At 41.0% G+C, this 23,080-nt stretch overlaps 1 protein-coding gene across 2 annotated transcripts in view; it reads left to right on the top strand.

The window, feature by feature from the left end:
• The window catches only part of LOC126181739 (DNA replication licensing factor mcm5), a 101,121-nt gene that overhangs the window by 57,785 nt on the left and 20,256 nt on the right, over nucleotides 1-23,080 (top strand). For both annotated transcript variants that reach the window (XM_049924794.1, XM_049924795.1), the window contains exon 7: nucleotides 10,788-11,031. In XM_049924794.1, coding sequence (XP_049780751.1) covers nucleotides 10,788-11,031 — 244 coding nt within the window. The remainder of the gene's footprint in view (nucleotides 1-10,787; nucleotides 11,032-23,080) is intronic.

The raw sequence follows: 23,080 nt of genomic DNA, 5'->3' as shown, positions 1-23,080 counted from the left end.
ACGCTTTGCCCAACGACTCACCGTGCTTTTGTCCACTGCCAGATCACCGTAGACATTCTGCAAGAGCCTATGAATATCTGAGATGCCCTGGTTTTCCGCCAAAAGAAACTCGATCACTGCCCGTTGTTTGCAACGCACATCAGTTACAGACGCCATTTTAACAGCTCCGTACAGCGCTGCCACCTGTCGGAAGTCAATGAAACTATACGAGACGAAGCGGGAATGTTTGAAAATATTCCACAAGAAATTTCCGGTTTTTTTCAACCAAAATTGGCCGAGAAAAAAAATGTGTTGCATTACTTATTGAACTGCCCTCGTATATAAGATGACCCCCCTTTTTTGTGAGGTTCCTCGAAAAACTTTTATTTTCATCATATTCTGTTTGATAAAATTCACAGCTGTTTTATTGGTATAAAACTCAAAAACTCTGTAAAAAAAAAAAAAAAAAAAAAAAAAAAAGGTGAACACTGTTGATTGTAAAGAGATTGATGATGTGCTGACCAGTCACCACTACTCTCTCCATATTCGTTCAAGTTGATGCCACCACTACCCAACCCACCCTCCCAAAATTGCCAAATTAAATCTGCAAATGGAAAGTCAAGGATGAAATAATATTATGAAAAGAATAGGTTGTTACTTACTTATAGAGGAGACATGGAATCTGACAGGCACAATGAAAAGACGTGTACATTTAAGCTTTCAGCCAAAGGCTGCCTTCCAAAGTAGAAAACAAATACACAAGTCACTCGAGTACAACCAGCTCACACACATATGACCACTGCGGAACTGCAACTGCATCTAACGTGAGCAGCAGTCTTGTATGAAAGGTGGGGCTAAGGAGGAGCCACGTGGTTGGGAGGGGGAAGGGTAGAAGGGGGTTCTGGGGAAGGTGTAGAGCTGTCCAAGGGAGTGTGCAGGAATGTGATGGTAACAGTGTGGGGCTGCTAGGTGCAGTAGAAACGTTTGGGGAGAGGGGGAAAAAGAGCAGTGGGTGTGTTGCTCAGTATAGAAAGCAGTGAAGTGCTGGAGTAGAAGCAGGTAGGGGATAGGTAGGAGTAGTATAGGGATTAGCGAAGGTTGGGTTTGGGGAAGTTACAGGAACGTAGTATATACTGCAGGGAGAGTTCCCATGTTTGCAACTCAGAAGAAAAAGTGTCTTTGAACAGGGTTGCAACAAATACTGGAAATCATGGAATTTCAAATGTCTCGTGAAAGTCAGATAAATATCAGGGAATTGGAAAAACCCCTGAAAAAAAGGTGATGACGTGGCCTTTAAGAGCTAGACAGAAGTAGTCTATTGTCCAGCAAGTTTATGAGCTGAAGATAAGAAAAGCCATTGATACTTGCTGAGAGGGGCACTGAACAGTGGAATTGAAGAAGAGATTGCTTCTCTAACAAATCAGTTTTGACTGGTTTTCATTTATTTATTTTAAATGTTTGAGTTTTTATCCTTTGACAAAACACAGTATTATTTGGCAGAAAAATGTCACTCTATGTTCCCCAGCAGTGCCATTGTTAAAACTTTTATGTATGCTAGACACCTTATTTGTCTTAAATGTCTTGTCCGATCTGATGCATTATCTCGCCTGGAAAGTTCACATATCCTGTCTGGGAGAAGGAGCAAAAACTCGCTGTTAGTTTAAAGTTCAAGTTAACTCTTTAATAAACACAAAAATCCTTTAACTAAAAATAGCATTTATTTTCAACACTTACCTGTTTGCTGATTCTCAGGTCTCAAAATTTGTCAGGGAAAAATGCTAAACTAAAAAGTTTACGATGGTGTTGAGCAGCAGTCATACAATATTTCTTGAAAGAACACGCCTCTGTTTGACTGCATATTACTGTATTTTTGTACTATGCAATCTAGATTTCAGCTTATACTCAATTATCAAGTACAGTGGTCTTAGACAATTAATATGTCATATCTGGTGAAGTCCCCCCAAAGCCTGTGAATACAAGACTATAGCCCAATCTGTGAATGATGGCGGTTCGCACATGTCGAGGCACAAACGGGGATTGCGTTGTTGGCAATTCCAAGCGATATTTGCAGTATGTGCGTGTGTGTTCTTTCCGCTTGAAGAAAATGTGTATCCTGCAAATTGTGTTCCTCGCTTGCTTATGCAGAATTTATCACTTACCACCACAGTCAGTGATGACAGCTCACAACAAATGGAAGAGAAATTCACTAAACAACTTGCTACGATCATGTTTAATGCTTGCATTAGCTATGGCATTCACAGCAGAGTGCTCTGAACATTTCTGAATGCTCATTGCCTGTCGGAGAATGCGTGAGATAGACGCGCAGAACAAGCTTAAAATCGATCGCCGTCGTTTGTGGCTTCAACTAGAGCCTTTAGGGTGTAAGATACTGATAGTTACATCTTAAAGGCATGTGCTAGTCTTGTGTTTAACTGCTTTGGACTGGGCTAAGAACAGTGTACTGATATGGCAAAAAGCCAAAATCTAGATTGTACAGAAGAAAAATACTGTAATGTCCAGTCAAATGGCAGTGTATTCTGTGCTATCACTGTGTCTGGAGATCAGGGAATTGTCAGGCAATTTCGCTTTGGGAAGTTTGTTACAATCCTGGTGGAGGTGTCATTGAAGTGAAGCACATTGTGTTGGGCAGGATGTTCAGCAGCTGGGTGGACCAACTATCTCTTTGCCAGTTTTTCGGTGGTCATTCAGCTTGTCAGTTGCCTTGTTCGCGTAGAAAGTGGCATAGTGGTTGCTGCTTAGTTTATAGATTACATGGTTGCTTTCACAAGTAGCCTTGTCTTAGCCTACACTGAAAATTTGAACTGCAACAACTGTGTTGCTTTCTACATGACAACTAAAAAGCTGTGTCCACATGACATGTGGCTGAGAGACTACAGGACCACCCAGTTGCAGAACATGCTACCCAACTCAATGTGCTTAATTTCAATGACTGCTTTACAGCCTGCACCATGGTATCCTTCCTACCAACATCAGGTTTTCTGAGTTGCACAGGTGGAAACTGTCCCTGCAGTATATCCTAAGTGACCATCTCCACCTATCCACCTCCTCCTCCAAACCTCTGCTAGTCCCTTTCCTCCACCTACCTGTACCTTTCCCTGCTCCCACTCCAGCAGTACACAGCTTTGTATTCTGCCAATGCATTCACTAAGTCTTTCTCCCCTTCTCTACTTTCCCACTCCCGCATCCAAAAAAACTGCACCTAGAAGCTCTATCCTACCTGTCCTTATCATGTACTTGCATGCACCTGCAAGCAGCATTACACTTTCCCCCACCTCTACCGTACTATATCCCCCCTCCGTGCCCATGTCTCCTTATTCACATCAGATGGCTGCTCCCATCAAACATAGTGGCAGTCCACAGTCCAGCCACGGTGGCTGGAGATAGTAGTCATTTTTGTATGTGTGTGTGTGGGGGGGGGGGGGGGCTGTGTCTGTCTCCTCTGTATGGTGTGTAGTGATCTGCCCTCATCACAACACTGTTCAAACTAAATCTGCACATGACTTAAACTGCTAAAACTGTATCTGCAAATTTAATATCCTCCTCGTAGACCTCAACGACCAAAACTTTGTCTCCAAATGCAAGGCAGACCCGAATGAGGAATTTGAGGGGAAAAACCTCTTCTTTCAGGTCTAGCCCTGCAGAGGTAGATACATGGAGTGCCAGTTACAGACAACCATTTGAGGGACACACAAAATATGATGGCAAAGAATCATAAATCACAGGTTGCAGGAAACACCTCTAATTTATAAATACTGTAGATTTAGTTCCAGTCAGCTGGTCTTCATGAGTTGTGTTACCTTTGTAATGTGATATTCCAAAAATTTCTGATATATTTTTCGTTTTTCAGTTAGATTAGTTAGTTCAAAATAGAATATGAAAAAAATTATACTTATACATTGATTCCACGTGACCACCTTTTTCTGCCTTATGTAAAATAACCTAGTTTCAGTTTTATACAATACATGATTTTCATCTATTAAATGTGTAGTAATTGTTGGCTGATTGCCTTTGTAGATGTTACAGTGTTCCTTGTATCACGTACATGGTTTTCTATCAGTTTGTCCAATGTAATATTTGCCTAAATTGTTACACTGTATTTTATATATGCCTGATAGGTGATAGTAGGGTATGGGGTCAGATTTAAGCCCTGTATTGAATTGAATTCAATTATATTGTATTTTCAGTCCCAAAAAAAGTTTACTCCTGTTTAACACGTTCACTGCCACTGTAATTGGCCTTGCTTTGCCACGTAACCAATATTTTTCTTAATAGAATCTGAAAATATATTGCTAAAAGTAATATAACATGTATTTATTTTATAAGTACACAATCAAATTTACTCTCGTGAATCAAAGTTGTTTTGGGGCGCACTAAGGCGTCAGTGGCATATCAGGCCATATTCTGTAGCGGGTGGCCGTGGACGCGCCAATGCGTCTAGTGTATTGTTCCTGGTTAGTGTGACAGTTTAGGTTACTACAATTTCATTTTATATTCATAAATGAAACGAAACATCCTACTGACAAACGACATATTTATTGGACAAAAAATATAGTAGAAACATTCAAATACAAACACAAGATCTCGAAGAAACTTCTGAAATAAAATGTATGTCAAATCTAAGAAAAATACAATCTAGAGCTTTATCCATTACACTCTCAAACAAATAAAATAAATACAAAGTTTACGTATAGTACCGACACATAACTGTCGAAAAATAAATGAGCAACGAAAGTGCTATCTGCCTTTAGAGGTGGTGAATAACACAACAATTCAAACAATATCCCGCTTTATTTGGGCAATCTAGGCACTCGTAAATCGTGTCTGTTCGTTGTCCACGGCTGGCGCATGATCTGCACTTTTTTCGCGGTGTTTTTGATTTTCCATTTGATTCTCGTTTTACCACAACATGTTGGGGATTTCTGACTGGCCGTTCTACCTGCTTTCGTGGCAATAGTGCTCTTATAATACTGAGTCTAAATTCTTGGAGGGGCATTTTTGTGCCACAATATTTATTGTGTAGGGCATGTGCGTTTGTCAGTATCATTTCCACAACGTGGATAAAAAGTTTCTTGTACCAGCGTATGGTTTTGCGTTCCGAGAGGTAATATGATAACATCTGATCGTGCCGATCAACTCCCGCCATAAATTTATTGTAGTTTACAATGGCCAAGGGCTTAGATTTCTTCTCCTTTCTTTTGGTTTCAACCTCAACCATTTCATTTGTAAATGCATTAGAAATGTAGCAAACCTCCCTCTTATCACGCCACTTACCTATCATAACTCCTTCCGCAAATCTGGCAACGGCTTCACCTTTTCGTAGTTTTGCTTCCTGTATTTCCTTGGGTGTATCCTTCCTATTCGCCCTCAGAGTTCCCGTGCAGTGGGTCTTCTTATCCAGGAGCAGCTTTGCCAATGCGAAGCTGTTATAGTAATTGTCCATGTACACATGGTGACCAGCATTCAACTTTTCATCTAGTAAATGAAGAACAATTTTTTGCGCATGGCCTCTTCCTCCTAAATCGTCCAGCATGCCAGTGTATACCGCGAATTTTAGGACCATTCCAGTGGGAGTTGTCAAAATATATAGCTTTATGCCATATTTGTGCTTTTTGTTTTTGATGTATTGGCGGAAAAGTAATCGTCCACGCCAAAGGATCATTGATTCGTCCAGAGACAGTTCCCGTCCAGGGTAGTAAACTTGGCACATCCTTTCATTGAAAAAATTGATAACGGGACGTATTTTATACAACCTGTCGGATGGTGTTGGTTTGCCCTGTTTTGGATTTTCAGAAAAGTGTAATGCACGTAGTATTAGCAGAAAACGATTTCGTGAAATACTATCGGCAATTCCTTTCACGTTGAATAAAGCGTCCTTTTTCCAATAGTCCTGCAAATTCCTCATCTTTACATTTCCCATGTGCAGGAAAACTCCCAAGAACACTAACAATTCGCCAACAGTCACATCTTTCCAACAGTTTATTCGTGATTGTCCTTTGGTTCCCGCAGAAAGGAATAATTCAATCGCGTTTCGATTTGTTTCTTCTACAACTGTCAATAGAAATTCGTCCGTCAGCAAAAGACGAAAATAATCTAAGGGAGTGTTTTCCGTCGGTTGAATAAGCAGTCCCTCATTTTTTATAAATGGGCAATTTATCATTCCAACTGGCTCTCTTTCCCACGCAACAGTTGTATCAGCTGCGTTATCTCTTGTTACCACTCCTTCTGCCATTTCCCTGTCGCTAGGATTCACAGCCATTTCTACAGTCTCATCTAAAACAAACTCGGCTCCGTCAGACTCTTCACTGGATTCCACGCCGTCCTCCTCACTGGCCAGTTCCGTTTCCGAATCGCTTTCTTCTAATATTCGTAATAATTCCGCATCCGTTAGTTTTTGTACGTTTCTTGTGTCCTGTGTTTTACGTTTCTTAGGTTCTGAAGGGCCCGCCGTGTCACGATTGTCTTCCATTTTCAGTCCCACAACAGAGAAAAACTGTAGGGAAAACACACGAACCGCACCCGCAAAAATTGAAAACAATACGTTCTTAGAGTGCCTGCGCAATGAACCACACCGAATGGCTGTGCCCGACTAAACTGTGGCGCTGAGAAACAGCTGAGTGTCTCGCCGCGCAGGCGCGTCGACGGCATATGCACTAGTATCGGCCGGACGCGCTGGTGCGCCGATGGCAGTGAACGTGTTAAAGAAATACATAACTAATCTTGTTAGATATTGGCTTCCTGTATGGTAAGAGTTTGTTTTTTCTTTAAATTTAGTAATTCTATTTTTCTCCTAGATATTGTAGTCATTATTTCTCTTATCTCTCTGCATTTCAATAGCTATTTCAGGATTGTATCAATTTTCTATGGCTATATGTCTCAACATATTCAGTTCTATTTCAGTGTTCTTATGAGAGAATGGTAAGCATATAATTCTAATGACCACGGCATGATAAAACTATTCTTGTGTGTAAAGCGGCGGCATGAGAAAACACAAATGATAGGTATTGCGTATGCAAGCTTTTGGAGCCAGTGGCTCCTTTTTCATGCAGAAGGGTGGGAGGGGAAGGAAGAGGGGTGATGGAAAAGGACTGGTGAGGTGTAGGAAAAGGGGTAGATTTCGGAAAAGTCACATGGTATCCTTGGTCAGGGGAGACTTCCTGGATGGGATGAGAAGGAAAGATAGATTGTTGAGGACTGCATTGGTCGAGATTTGCAAACCTGACAGCTTAAAGATCGAAGGTAGGGTAATACGCAAGAAGATGTTACTGCTAAAACATCGTGCGCGAGTTAATAATGGTGAAAAGTTAGTGCATTGTATGTGACAGAGGTGGGAGGGTACGGTGAAAAATAGACAGGTCAGAAAATGAAAGATGTAGAAAATTAAAACAATATTGCTACTCACCATATAGCGGATATGCTGAGTCGCGATAGGCACAACAAAAAGATTCACACAATTATAGCTTTCAGCCATAAAGGCCTTTGTCAGCAATACACACACACACACACACACACACACACAGCTTGCACAAATGTCTGCAGTCTCAAACAACTGAAACCACAGTGTGAGCAGCACCAGTGCATGATGGGAGTGGCAACTGGGTGGTGGTTACGAGGAGGCTGCGGCGGGGAGGGCGAGGGATAGTATGGTCGGGGTGGCAGACAGTGAAGTGCTGCAGTTTAGATGGAGGGCAGGAGAGAATGTGGGGAGGGTTGGGGGGTAAGTACTGGAAAGGAGGAAAATAAAAAGAAATTAAGACTGAGTGTGTTGGTTAAATGATGGCTGTGAAGTGCTGGAATGGGAACAGGGAGGGGGCTGGATGGGTGAGGACAGTGACTAATGAAGATTGAGGCCAGGAGGGTTATGGGAACATAGGATGTATTGCAGGGAAAGTTCCCACCTGCGCAATTCAGAAAAGTGGGTGATGGTGGGAAGGATCCATATGCCACAGGCTGTGAAGCAGTCATTGAGATGAGGGATATCATGTTTGGCAGCGTGTTTAGCAACAGGGTGGACCACTTGTTTCTTGGCCACAGTTTGTTGGTGGCCATTCATCTGGACAGACAGCTTGTTGGTTGTGATGCCTACATAAAATGCAGCACAGTGGTTGCAGCTTAGCTTGTAAATCACATGACTTGTTACATCCCATCCTGGATTTTCCATTGTTAGAAAACTAAAACAGAGTGAAGAAAGGAATAGTTACTGAGAGATGCTGAGACTGAAGGCATTAATGTAAATTAAGGGCAGGTGGGTGACGAGAACCAAGAACGTGTTGTAGCGCCGGTTCCCACCTGCGGAGTTCTGAGAAGCTGCTGTCAGGGAGAAGAAACCAGATAGCATGTGTGATGAAACAGGCACTGAGGCCATAACTGGAATGTTTTAGTGCATACTCCGCAACAGGATGTAGTGTGTTGCGGTGATTGATTATTTTTGTTGATGTATTCTTATGAGCCAGATGATGTAAGGTATTTGAAATTATCCTATAAGATGTGATCAGTTTTTGGAAAACATTAAATGAATGAATCATATTGTCATTTCAGATAAAGTTCACACACTTTTTCATATTAGTAGTGAATTACATGTTTTTATGCTGTTCAGTGAATTTCCTATGAAGGGCATGTGTGTCCTCTTTGATTCGATTGAACAAAATAATCATGTCATCTGCATAGCACCAGTAATAACTGTCTTGTCGACAAGAATTGATTGCTGTATAAAAAGCTTATTTTCCACATTTTTCTTGAAGTACTTGGTCCTCCAAGAGCACTGGCGATAAGTACCGTGATCTGCTCTTTTTCCATGCCTTCTCTGGACTGCATTTCTGCACTCAGTCCATACCACCAGCGTGAGTATTTCAGTCAGGATAATCTTCTGTGTCCTGGACCATGTTCCCAATAATATTTCAAGTACTGGTTATGATAAGTGGTTTTTGTTTTGTATTATATTCCCAAAGTAGAGTTTTCTTCTCGTAATGGTTTTGAGAATTTTTAAGTCTTTGTTCATACAGTGAAACACTGCCACATTTATCACTTTAGCTGCCTGTGATAGCCTTAATATCCTTCAGTGTGGCCACATTTTTAAATACTTCACATTTCTTGTGCAATACTGTGGTAAGTGCCCATGACTCAACTCCATCAAGTTGGATACTGAATACAGAGCATCAAAGTAGTCATCTGTGAAGTGTGATGCTTTACTTCATACTAGTCAGAACTTTATTTTATGGAAGGAACTTTTTTGAAAATAATCAAGAAGAATGTTTGTTTTTAGCATCAAGCTACAGACCATAGCTAGGTCTTTACTCTGCTTGAAGTTTTTTTCATTAAAAATGAAGTAGTTGTATAAGATCAGTTTTAATACTTTGGCAACTTCAAAGAGTTCTGTGCCAATATTCCATCCTGTCAGCAATGTAGTGTGGCGTTTTGTTACACATTTCCAATTCATATGGCTGCTCTGCTTGAGCATTGTGTAACACTTACCTGTCCAGCCACCCAAGAGGATGCTGTCGGGCCTATGTGCATGCCATTTCTCTGCCATTTAAATCACTTATTTTTGTTCCGCTGTGGCATGTTGCTGACGATTGCGTGAGGGTTTTACTTATGACAAATGGTCATGTATTTGGGAAAATATTCTTGGATTGTTGTACTGAAAGAAATTATATGTTGAAGGTGACTTCTGAGCTTGCATTGTTTGTACTGAACTGTATCAGTTTTATAATTCTTAATTTGCAGTTAATGACGACACTTTCTTTTTGTTCTACAACACACCATTGTCTTAATAGGTTCGATGTGTGCTTTAGTGACTGGAAGACTGACAAAAATCAATATTATCTATTTTTAACAATGTAGGGAAAGACAGATTGCTACTTACTATAAAGAAGACACGTCAAGTTGCAGACAGGCACAATTAAGAGACTTATGTAAAGCTTTCGGCTACAGCCTTTATCAATAAAAGGGAGACACACACACACACACACACACACACACACACACACACACACACACAAGTAAGCACACCTCATGCACATATGACTGCCAACTCCAGCATCTCGAGCTAGAATGCAACTATCACTTGGGATGCAAGCAGCAATCTGGAGGGGGTGGGGAAGGGAAAGGGATAAAGGTGTATGGGTGAGGAGAGACACAAATGCTGTCTGATGGAATGTGGAGGGACTAGACTGCCAACAGTCACAGCCTCAGTGTCTCTCTTACTGATGAAGGCTGTGGCCAAAAGTTTTACTTGCGTGTTTTTTAGTTATGCCTGTCTGCAACTTGTGCGTCTTCTTTGCGATAAGTAGCAATCTGCCTTTTCCTACATTGTTGATATTGCTACCTGGAGTTTCCATTATTATCGATTTTTATTTCTCAGGTTGTCCTAGCCACTTAGTTGATACTTGTTTCTCATTATTAATAATTGATGGAGTTAATGAAACATGGTTGAGCAGTATGTGTAGGATGAGGAGTAAAGTAATGTAAATCTGCTCTGTGTGTTCTTAATTCTATATTCACTGTCCTGGTTCATGTAAAGTTCTTTCCTTTCTCCTCTTAATTAAGTTAACTTTGTGTTGATGAAGTTGGTACATCAGTTTGTTACTGTCTCATAACAGACATTTGTTTATAGTTTAATTTAGATTCTCTCTCTCTCATGTGCACGCACAACAGAGAGAGAGAGAGAGAGAGATATTTATTAGTAGTAAAACTATCTATTGAATATCCTTCATTGACAACAGTATTTTTGATTTTTGCTGATACAGTGAATAATGAATGATGTGCAAATGTAGGCATGTTTATTTTGACAGAGTCGTGGAAGGGAACGTGCGCTTGTTGGTGTTAGAACACCATACTTGCGTGTTGTAGGCATCAGGATTGATGCTGCTGGTTCTGGTTTTAGCAGTCCACAACCAGTGACAGCAGAGGAAGAAGACTCCTTCCGCCGTTTAGCAGCGAGTCCAAATATATATGAGCGTATTGCCAGAAGTGTTGCTCCCAGTATCTTTGGGTTTGCGGACATCAAGAAGGCAATAGCTTGTTTACTGTTTGGAGGTGAGTGTGAAAACTATGTAATGTTGTAAAACTTCAAGATTTATTTTCATGTTTACTGCATATTTGTGCTTGCTTTTAGTTCCATAGTAGTTGAATTTCCTGTATTAAGAAGCTTCTAGTTGCTATTTTGACTAAAACTGACATGGTGAGACCATGGCTGTGTACAATTACTGTAGGTTGATCTTACAAAGAAGAAGACAGCAACCAGCCACTATTAATAATGCTATTTATTCAAGTAAATAGTGCCATAACAGGTTTCAAATTGACAAATTCACCATCAGACAGCTATTCACAAGATGCACTTTACATAATCGTCAGTTTTCGATTTTTATTCTCCCACTGCGGCAAAATATTCTTGGTGTGTTGGTGCCCTTCTGTAGAAAGCAATGTTAGAAGCGCCCTATGCGAACGTAACTAACCTTCAAATGATGTAATACAGAGTAAACAAATGTGTGAGGTTGAGTGGTTATAGTACTTACATCAAAAATTCCACGAAATTTTGTTACGGAGTTGCAGGATTGTATTTCTGAAATATTGCAAAGTATATGCAGCACTTACATGATTTGCATGTAAGTGCCAGGAAGTGGTTTACACTGACAGGTCAATGGCTGATGGTCACATAGGCTTTGCCTATGTTCATGGAGGAAATATTGAACAGCACTCCTTGCCAGATGGCTGCAGTGTTTTCACTGCAGAGCTGGCGGCCATATCCATTGCTCTTGAGAACATCCGCTCATGCCCTGGCAAGTCATTTCTCCCGTGTACTGACTCCTTGAGCAGCCTACAAGTTATCGACCAGTGCTAGCCTCGCCATCCTTAGGTAGCGTCCATTCAGGAGTCCATCTATGACTGTCCTGTAATTTAGTGATGTTTGTGTGTACCCCAGGACACATCGAAATACCAGGCAACGAACTCGCCAACAGGCTGGCCAGACAGGCTACGCAGAAACTGCTTCTGGAGGGGCATCTCTGAAACTGACCTGCGTACTGTCTTACGCTGCAGGGTTTTCGGATTTGGGAGACGGAATGACGTAGCAGTACGCACAACAAACTGCGTGTCATTAAGGAGACTACAAATGTGTGGAAGTCTTCCATGTGGTTCTCTCGCAGGGAATTAGTTGTCCTCTGCTGGCTCTGCATTGGCCATATGTGGCTAATGCAAGGTTACCTCCTCCATCGCGAGGACCCACCGCAGTGTCGTTGTGGCCCACGAATGGTGGTCGTCCACCTCTTGCTGGACTGCCCACTTGTAGCCGCTCTGCAGCAGACTTTTAACTTTCCCAGCACCCTGCCTTCGATGTTTGCCGACAGAGTGCCTCAACAGCAGCTTTAGTTTTACATTTTATTCATGCGGGTGGGTTTTATCATTTGATGTAAGTTTTAGTGCATGTCCTTTGCCCCTCTGTGTCCTCCACCCTAGTGCTTTTAGGGTGGAGGTATTAATGTGTTGCAGAGTGGCTGGCTTCTCCTTTTTATTCTCATGGTCAGCCAGCCATGGTAATTTGCTCTTTTGTTTTGATCTCTTCTGCATGTTTCTTGTGTCTCTCTGTGGATTTGTTGTCTGATTTTGTCCATTTTTAGTGTTTGTTGCCCTTCTGTCATTGTTGTGGTTTTCTCTTTTCTTCCAGCTGGGTTTTGTATGTCTCGATTACTTTACTTCCACCCTTATGGAATTATTTTAATTGGAACGAGGGACTGATGACCTCTTTTAAACCAACCAGAAGTTAACATTTGTAAGAGATTGGAAATGTGTGTCAGTGTGGGAGGGGTGGGTTGCCTCACACCTCTTGTCTTCTGTAATCATAATCAGCCCCTTCTAATTATTCATGAACTTAGGTCTTTTTCTCCAAAACTCAATTTTCATTGTAATTGGATTTGCGTAATGTGCCATGGCAGTTGTTCATTATGAAACTATAACCAAAGTGACACATCATGCCCTGCAAATATCCACCATGTTTTACTATCTTTTGATTTTTTTTCTGCATATTGGCCCACCTCAGACAATCATCACTACTCGTTTATGGTTTTTCCCTTTGGCATTTTTATTTGTGTAATATATATAAGAATTCTTTAAGCTTTGTAAATGCCTATCATTCACATGCTAAACTTGAAATTTTATCAGTGTCTTTACCTTAAAAAGAAACACAAAGGTTCGCTTTTTTGTTGAATTTTTAAGTTTATTCTTTCTGGACTCGCAGTTCAGTTCAGTCTTCTGACTGATTTTGTTATAAGCTTAGGAAATGTCACATTTCCATTCTGCTCAAAAGGAATGACATGAAGTATTTGTATATCCCAATTCACAGTATTTTACTGTCCTAAATGACTTGCATGGCATTATTGGTGAAATTAAATGTTCTTGGCTCTATTGTATCTTGAGTCACAATTCCTTCTGTTGACAGGCCACTTTTTAACTGGACACACCTAATCTTTCAGAACATGTAGATTTGTTCTCACCTGATTAATGTCATTATTATCTCTACATTAATGAAAGATTCCAGATTACCTCCATAGTGACCTCTGGATGGGAACTGCTGGTGGAGAGGTGACCTTGATCAAAATATGGAGAAACGAATTAAAGGATAACACTGTAAGAGTCAGAACCTGGATTATCAGTAATCTGAATGTATTAGGAAAGCTAGAAAATCTGTAAAGGTAAATCAAAGGCTCAATCTTGATGTAGTAGGAATCAGTTAGGGAAAATGGCAAGAAGATAAAGATTTCTGTTAAGGCAAATGTATGGTGATAACCAACAGCAGCAGAAAATGGTTATGAATAGGAAAGTAGAGCAAAGAGTGAGTTTACTGTGAACATTTCAGTGATAAGATTATTTTAATCATAATCAACAGCAAACCAGTGCCAGAGACTATAGTTCAGGTATACAGATGCTTATTATATGAGGCACCTGAGTAGATAATTCAGATTTTAAAGGAAGATGACCAATAATTAATGGGGGGGGGGGGGGGGGGGAGGAGCAGTATAGTGGTTGAAGGAATAGAGGACACAGTTACAGGAGAATACAGATCTGACAGTAGAAATGAGGGGAGAGACCTTAGAGTTCTACAAAAACTTCAGTCAATAACAAATACACGGTTCAAAAAATCAGAGGAGGAGATGGTATACTTCACAAAGTCCAGGGCACATAGGAAAATACCAACTGGATTACATCATAGTGAGACAGAAATTCTGAAATATGTTGTTGGATTGGTTGATATAATGAGGAGCAGATATGATGATGCTGATTGTAATTTAGTGTTGAACAATAATAGAAGTTTAAAAAACTCCTTAGAAAGAACCAAGGTACAAGGAAGTGGCATAGTGAATTATTGAGCAATTGTGGTGCACATTTGAAGGCTTTACATACTATGTTAATGAACAGACGTTTTTAAAAGCACGAGTCATAGATACTGGGTGGACCTATCTTTATAAGAAAGGTAATTGTGAAGAAATTACTTGTGACAGAAGAAACACTTCAGGTGAATGGTGAAAGAAGGAAATATGAAACTGTTCAAGGAAAGGAGGAAACACAGCAATGTAAGTCACTTAGAAAATGCAAAGGAGCTGAAGTGGAAATTTGTGCAGGTATAATATGAAAAAATAAAAAAGGAAATGATCATCGAAAGGCAGGATTCAGCACCCTGAAAAATCAAATTAACTTTCCAAGAATTGAAAAGCAAAGTTGTCATCATTGTAAATGCAGAAGGGATTCTACTATTGAACACAATGGGGAGCAGGTAAGCCGGATTGGTATCGATGGAGGAGTCAGACGAAGTGTGTCCCAAAACGTAGGGAAGGGGGGTTCTTTAGGTGTAGGGAAGCCAACCATCCTAGGGGAGTAAACTCTAAAAAAATCCAGGTCCTCCAAGTCGGGGGTTGGGCGTGAGGCTAACAACCCCACGCCGGAAAAAAGTGCTGTTGCGGATACTATACACATGCCTCGGAATTGCAAGGATTGCCTGCTGACGACCCAGTGAGAGAGAAACGGTTTAAGAGAAGGAATGTGAGGACACTCAAGAGGCCTGGCAAGCTACAAGAAATTGGGAATGAACTAGATAAGTATAAAGTGAAAATAGCAGCAACACAAGAAACTAGATGGAAAGGGCAAGAAATGATAGTGTCGGTGAAACATTTAATGATGTATAGCGGTGGAGATACAGGTCTTTATGGCACTGGTTTCCTTCTACATAGGTCTATGAAGGCTAATGTAATTGGTTTTATGGCAGTAAGTGGCAGAATGTGTTCTCCGGGATAAGGGCAAAATTTTTTAATGTCACAATAGTGAATGCCTATGCTCTTACGAAGGAGGCAGATGAAGATGCAAATGATATATTTTATCACAAATTGGAAGAAGAAATAGGTAAAATTCAAAGGCACGATATGAAAATAATACTTGGAGACTTAAATGCAAAAATTAGGAAAGAAGGGGTATGTAGAAGCATAATAGGAAAGGAAGGCCAACACAAGGACAGTAATGGGGCTCAGACTGATAGACTTTGCCAGTGGGAAGAAAATGACGATAAAAAGCACCTATCACCCAAGGAAAGATATTAAGAAATGTACATGGGTATCACCAGATGGAAACACAAGAAACCAAATAGAGCACATACTCAAACAAAAGGCATGCACCAAATACAGGGTTATTACAAATGATTGAAGCGATTTCACAGCTCTACAATAACTTTATTATTTGAGATATTTTCACAATGCTTTGCACACACATACAAAAAATCAAAAAGTTTTTTTAGGCATTCACTAATGTTCGATATGTGCCCCTTTAGTGATTCAGCAGACATCAAGCCGATAATAAAGTTCCTCCCACACTCGGTGCAGCCATGTCCCCATCAATGAGTTCGAAAGCATCACTGATGAGAGCTCGCAGTTCTGGCACGTTTCTTGGTAGAGGAGGTTTAAACACTGAATCTTTCACATAACCCCACAGAAAGAAATCGCATGGGGTTAAGTCGGGAGAGCGTGGAGGCCATGACATGAATTGCCGATCATGATCTCCACCACGACCGATCCATCGGTTTTCCAATCTCCTGTTTAAGAAATGCCGAACATCATGATGGAAGTGCGGTGGAGCACCATCCTGTTGAAAGATGAAGTCGGCGCTGTCAGTCTCCAGTTGTGGCATGAGCCAATTTTCCAGCATGTCCAGATACACGTGTCCTGTAACGTTTTTTTCGCAGAAGAAAAAGGGGCCGTAAACTTTAAACCGTGAGATTGCACAAAACACGTTAACTTTCGGTGAATTGCGAATTTGCTGCACGAATGCGTGAGGATTCTCTACCGCCCAGATTCGCACATTGTGTCTGTTCACTTCACCATTAAGAAAAATGTTGCTTCATCACTGAAAACAAGTTTCGCACTGAACGCATCCTCTTCCATGAGCTGTTGCAACCACGCCGAAAATTCAAAGCGTTTGACTTTGTCATTGGGTGTCAGGGCTTGTAGCAATTCTAAACAGTAAGGCTTCTGCTTTAGCCTTTCCCGTAAGATTTTCCAAACCGTCGGCTGTGGTACGTTTAGTTCTCTGCTTGCTTTATTCGTCAACTTCCGCGGGCTACGCGTGAAACTTGCCCGCACGCGTTCAACCGTTTCTTGACTCACTGCAGGCCGACCCGTTGATTTCCTCTTACAGAGGCATCCAGAAGCTTTAAACTGTGCATACCATCGCCGAATGGAGTTAGCAGTTGGTGGATCTTTGTTGAACTTCGTCCTGAAGTTTCGTTGCACTGTTATGACTGACTAATGTGAGTGCATTTCAAGCAAGACATACGCTTTCTCGGCTCCTGTCGCCATTTTGTCTCACTGCGCTCTCGAGCGCTCTGACTGCAGAAACCTGAAGTGCGGCTTCAGCCGAACAATACTTTGAGTTTTTCTACGTATCTGTAGTGTGTCACGACCATATGTCAATGAATGGAGCTACAGTGAATTTATGAAATCGCTTCAATCATTTGTAATAGCCCTGTATTATGGAAGTTAGCAGCTGCAGAGGGGCAGATGGAGACACAGACCACTACTTAGTATGAATTAGATATAGGCAGAAGGTAGATTTGGTAAGAAACCAAAGGAATAAGATAAGAATGAAACATAATATATGAAGGCCCAAACGAAAGAAACACAGGTAGAATATAGGTAGAAACAAGAAGAGATACTGGAAGCAGGGAGAAACACTGGGAATGAAGATAATGTTGAAACTAAATGGGAGTCATTGAAAAATGCCATTAGCGTAGCTGCAGAAAAGATACTGGGGAGAGAACAACGCAAAAGGGTGGTTAAGTGGTTTGATGAGGAATGCTTAATGGTAATACACGAGAGAAATGAAGTGAGACGGAGAATGTTGCAAAGGAACACGAGGTTAGCAGCAGAATAATACAGAGAAAACAGGAAAAGAGCGGATAAGCTTAATAGGGTTAAGAAAAGGCAGCATGAAAGGAGAAGGATAGAGCAAGTGGATGAAATGGGAGACAATAAAGAGATCAGAAGGTTCTATGAAAGAAAAAGATATTTGAAGAAAGGTTTGCAACCTCGAGCAGTTTTCTATAAGGATAAGGACGGAAATCTAATTGTAGATAAAAGCAAAGCCCTAGAAAGGTGGCAAAAGTATTTTACCGAACTGCTTGATGCTAAAGAAGGGGATAAAGAAGAAGGAACCGTTATTGAGAATGAAAGGGAACAGGACTCGGAATTGGAATCAGAGTTAGATGTAGAGGATCGGGAAGAGGAAGTAGTGCTAGAGCTAGAGGAAGTGAAGAATGCTATCAAGAGCCTGAAAAATAATAAAGCAGCAGGAGGAGGAGTCATAGAGGCCAAATTATTAAAATATGGGGGAAAGAAAATGGAGGAGGCAGTCCATGAATTGATAAAGGAAATATGGTTAAAGTAGGTAATGCCTAAGGATTGGAACATGGGAATTATCTGCCCGTTACATAAAAAAGGCGACAAGTCAGAATGTAGCAATTATTATAGAATCTCTCTCTTGGAAGTAACATATAAGATATTTAGTAAAATTTTAGCCTCCAGACTTGAAGGGATACTAGGGGACTGTTGTTGTTGTTGTTGTTGTTGTTGTTGTTGTGGTCTTCAGTCCTGAGGCTGGTTTGATGCAGCTCTCCATGCTACTCTATCCCCTGCAAGCTTCATCATCTCCCAGTACCTACTGCAACCTACATCCTTCTGAGTCTACTTAGTGTATTCATCTCCTGGTCTCCCTCTATGATTTTTACCCTCCATGCTACCCTCCGATATTAAATTGGTGATCCCTTGATGCCTCAGAACATGTCCTACCAACCGATCCCTTCTTCTAGTCAAGTTGTGCCACAAACTCCTCTTCTCCCCAATTCTATTCAATACCTCCTCATTAGTTGCGTGATCTACCCATCTAATCTTCAGCATTCTTCTGTAGCACCATATTTCGAAAGCTTCTATTCCCTTCTTGTCTAAACTATTTATCGTCCACGTTTCACTTCCATACATGGCTACACTCCATACAAATACTTTCAGAAACGACTTCCTGACACTTACACCTACACTTGATGTTAACAAATTTCTCTTCTTCAGAAACACTTTCCTTGCCATTGCCAGTCTACATTTTATATCCTCTCTACTTCGACCATCATCAGTTATTTTGCTCCCCAAATAGCAAAACTCCTTCACTACTTTTAAGTGCCTCATTCCCTAATCTAATTCCCTAAGCATCACCCGAGTTAACTCGACTACATTCCATTATCCTCGTTTTGCTTTTGTTGTTGTTCATCTTATATCCTCCTTTCAAGACACTGTCCATTCCGTTCAACTGCTCTTCCAAGTCGTTTGCTGTCTCTGACAGAATTACAGTGTCAAATGGGGGACTATCCGGCTGGATTTAGGAGGAACAGGTCCACGATGGATCAGATATTTTTATTAAGACAAGTGGTAGAGAAGTTTTATGAGTATGACAAGCAACTATGTCAGTTGTACATTGATTGTAAGCAAGTGTACGACAGCCTACACAGAAAGAAAAGTATACAGATCATGAAAGAATTTAGAATCCTATTAAAACTGGTCAATTTAAGAGAAATGACAATGAAAGCAACAGTGTGTAAAGTAAGAATAGAGCAAGAACTGTCTGGTGAATTCCAAGTACAGAGGGGGCTACAACAGGGAGATGTGATCTTTACAATGCTATTTAATTTAGTTTTTTGAAAAGATGATGCGGCAAATGCCAATAAACCCAAGAGGAACAATACTTAATCGACAAGTTCAAGTGGTAGCATATGAGCATGACATAGCATTAATGGCAAGGAATGTAAGGGCATTAAAGGAGAAGTACGATGTGTTAGAGGAAGCAGCAAGAGAAGTAGGTTTAAAAGTAAACATAAACAAAACAAAGTATATGGTGATGGGGAGCCCAATATAAATGGACAAAAGAATTCAGTAGTAATGAATCGGAAAGAATATGAAAGAGTGAAAAAGTTTAAGTATTTAGGTTCTGTTATAACGGAGGACAATAAAGTAGTAGTAGAAATTCAAGAAAGGATAGCGAGTGGAAATCGTTGCTATTTTGCCTTGCAGAATGTATTTAATTCCAATAATGTTTGTAGGAATACAAAAATCAAAATAAACACGGACCATATTAAGACCATATAGTAATATATGGATCAGAAGGCTGGGTATTGACATTAAAGGAGGAGAACTGGTTATTGAGATGGGAAAGAGAAATACTGAGAAGGATTTTTTGAGAAGTGAGAGAGGAAGATGGCTGGAGAGTAAGGACAAATATAGAACTACAAACACTTGTTGGACAGGTGGATATTGTTGTTAAAATTAAGCAGGGAAGAATAAGATGGGCAGGACATGTACAGAGAATGCCAGAAATTTGGAGTGTCAATAAAGTTTTCATGGAAATCCTGACAGGAGAAGGTGATGAGGTAGATCCAGGAAAAGGTGGCTGGTCGATGCGGAAGAAGATCTAAAGGCGATGAGAATAAGAAATTGGAGAAGGAAGGTGATGGACAGAGAAGGATGGAGGCAGGTGATACGTGAGGCCAAGGTTCTTCAAGGACTGCAGAGCCAACAAAAAAGAAGGGGAGCAGGTAGGTGGCAAGAGAATTGACAATGTTTTCTGAGAGGGAGGACCTGGCTGCTAACACAATAGAAGAAGAGAAGTAGGAGTCGATTTGGAGGACAGAAGGAAGGAAGTAATTATTGAAGTCGTAGACTGACAAAATGTTTATAGACTACCAGTGAAACAAAGCAGAATGGATATATAACATTCTTCCAGTGTTTATACACTGATCAGCCAGAATATTATCACTCTCAACCTACTATCGATATAAACCCTATCAGGTACTAGCAACGTCACCTGACAAGGAACAACTGCTAGTCAGATGCATGAACAGTGCATTTAGTATCAGTGAGTGTGCTGTCTGTGTGTAGAATGGAAAAGGTGTGTGATTTATGAGATTTTGACCGAGGACAGATTTTGATGGCCTAGAGGCTTGGCACAATTATTTCGGAAATTGGGCGACTTGTAGGGTGTTTGAGCAGTGCTATGGAGAGCCTCTTCAACACTTGGCGAAACCGAAACCATGTCCAGACATCGTGGGGTAGTGTGGCCACCCCTCATTGCAGATGTCTGGCGTCATAAGCTGGACATACAGAAAACAGGCAGTGAAGTGTGGTGGATCTAACATCAGACTGTAGTGTTGGGCAGAGTAAAAGTGCGTCTGAACACACAGTGTACAACACTCCTGACAATGGGCCTCCGCAACTGATGACGCATGCGTGTTCCAGTGTCAGTACCATGACATTGGGCAACTAGGTCTGAAATGGGCAAGTGATCAATGGCTTTGGACATTTCGATGCAGTGGCAGTGTGTTGCATTATCTGACGAATCACGATACCTTCTTCATCATGCCAATGGGAGGGTGTGAATCTGCCATCTTCCAGGAGAACAGCTCCTTGACACTGGTACTGTTGGCTGCTCCAGTACTGTTGGCTGCTCCATTATGCTCTGGGGAACGTAAGTCTTTGATACAGAACAGTGGAGTAAATTAATAGACTTTCTAAGGAAGAATGCAGTCGACTATGGAGATAAAAGGCTCATTAAGAGTTTATATCTACAACAGAACATAAGAGTGCAAATTGAGGATGAGATGATAGAGGAAAGCACAGTTGAGAGGGGAGTGAGGTAAGACCGCTCTTTCTGTTCAATAAAATGTGAAAAAAGTGCAATAAACGTAAGAACAACTAAAAAGATATAGAAAACAATTACTGCTTTCAAATATCTGGGAAGCATAATTATGGAAGGCATAAGATGCAATAAGGAGGTGAAAACATGTACAGAAACTGCCAAGGAGGCATTTAATATGAGGAGAGGTGGCTTCTATGTGGGTGCAACAACAGGGACTTGAGGAAGAGACTGGCAAAGTGCTTTACGTGGAGCATGGTATTATATGGATCTGAGGCTTGCACACTGAAGAAAAAGAAAGAAAGGAGAATGTAAGCATTTGAGATGTGATTTGGAGGAGGATGGAAGGGGTAAAATGATAAGACAAAGTGATAAATGAGGTGTCAAGAAGAGTGGAGGAAGAGAGAGAAATTTTAAAGGTAATTGGGAGGAAATAGGATTGGCTTGAACATTTGATAAGAGATTGTTTACTGATAGATGCTGTGGAAGGAATGGTGAATGGAGGAGGAGGAGGAGGAGGAGGAGGAGGAGGAGGAAGGTGGATAGCGTAAGGATAGAAAACAATGATAAGAAAAAAAGAGGGTCGCAAATGATAAGTGCTTGGAGAGCTACATGTGAAGACTTGCTCTAGGGCAGAACACATGATGATGGTGGTGATGATCAGTTTGGCTTTAGGGAAAGTAAAGCACCAACAAAGACAATTGTGCACGACTTGTGAAGACACCTTGTCAACCCACAACAAGCTTTCAACATTGTAAATGGGCAAGACATTTGAAATTCAACAATACAAATGGAAGACAAAGAATTTACTCGGATTACAAGGGTGTCGCCCCCCCCCCCCCCCCCCCCCGCCCCCCCGCCCCCATGAACCACGACCTTGCTGTTGGTGGGGAGGCTTGCGTGCCTCAGCAATACAGATAGCCGTACAGTAGGTGCAACCACAATGGAGGGTATCTGTTGAGAGGCCAGACAAATGTGTGGTTCCTGAAGAGGGGCAGCAGCCTTTTCAGTAGTTGCAGGAGCAACAGTCTGGATGATTGACTGATCTGGCCTTGTAACACTAACCAAAACGGCCTTGCTGTGTTGGTACTGCGAACGGCTGAAAGCAAGGGGAAACTACAGCTGTAATTTTTCCCAAGGGCATGCAACTTTACTGTATAGAGTAGCATGGAGAGCTGCATCAAACCAGTCTCAGGACTGAAGACAACAACAACAACAACAACAACAACAACAACAAAGGGTTTAAGGTAGGGATGCAGCCATTCTCCTTATACTGAAGAAGCAGTGAAGAAAATGAAAGAAAGGTTCAGTCTTGATATAAAAATTTAGAGTGAAAGGGTATCAACAATAATACTTGATGGTGATATTGTGATCGTGAAAGTAAGAATGGACTGCAGGACCTGTTGAATGAAGTGAACAATCTACTGAGTGCAGAATACATATTGAGAATGAAGCAAAGAAGCACAAAAATATAGAGAAGTAGTAGAAATATGATTAGCAACAAACTTGCCATGAAAACTGGTTTCACATTTGTAGGCTAAGTGAAGGAATTCTGCTACATGGAAGCAAAATAACATGACAAAGGGAAAATACAAGGTGCAGACTAGCACAAGCAAAGAGAGCATTTCCTCACCAAAAGTAGTTGCCTAGTCTCAAAATGGATCTTAATTTGAGAATGAAATTTCCAAGAAATTATGTCCAGACTGTGGAAAGAAGTGCATCATTTATATCAGATTGGTCATACATTCTTTATGCCCTCAGTATCTTTACATTTTGGTGAATTATATATTAGGTTTACAACTTCGCTTCCGTCATTTTGCAATAGACGGCAGTAGCGGCAAGTGGGGATCGGGTGGTTGGTCGTAGGTGTAATACAAGC

The sequence above is a fragment of the Schistocerca cancellata genome, chromosome 1 (assembly GCF_023864275.1).
Source record: "Schistocerca cancellata isolate TAMUIC-IGC-003103 chromosome 1, iqSchCanc2.1, whole genome shotgun sequence".
Classification (NCBI taxonomy): domain Eukaryota; kingdom Metazoa; phylum Arthropoda; class Insecta; order Orthoptera; family Acrididae; genus Schistocerca; species Schistocerca cancellata.
This window is presented reverse-complemented; position numbering and strand designations above follow the sequence as displayed.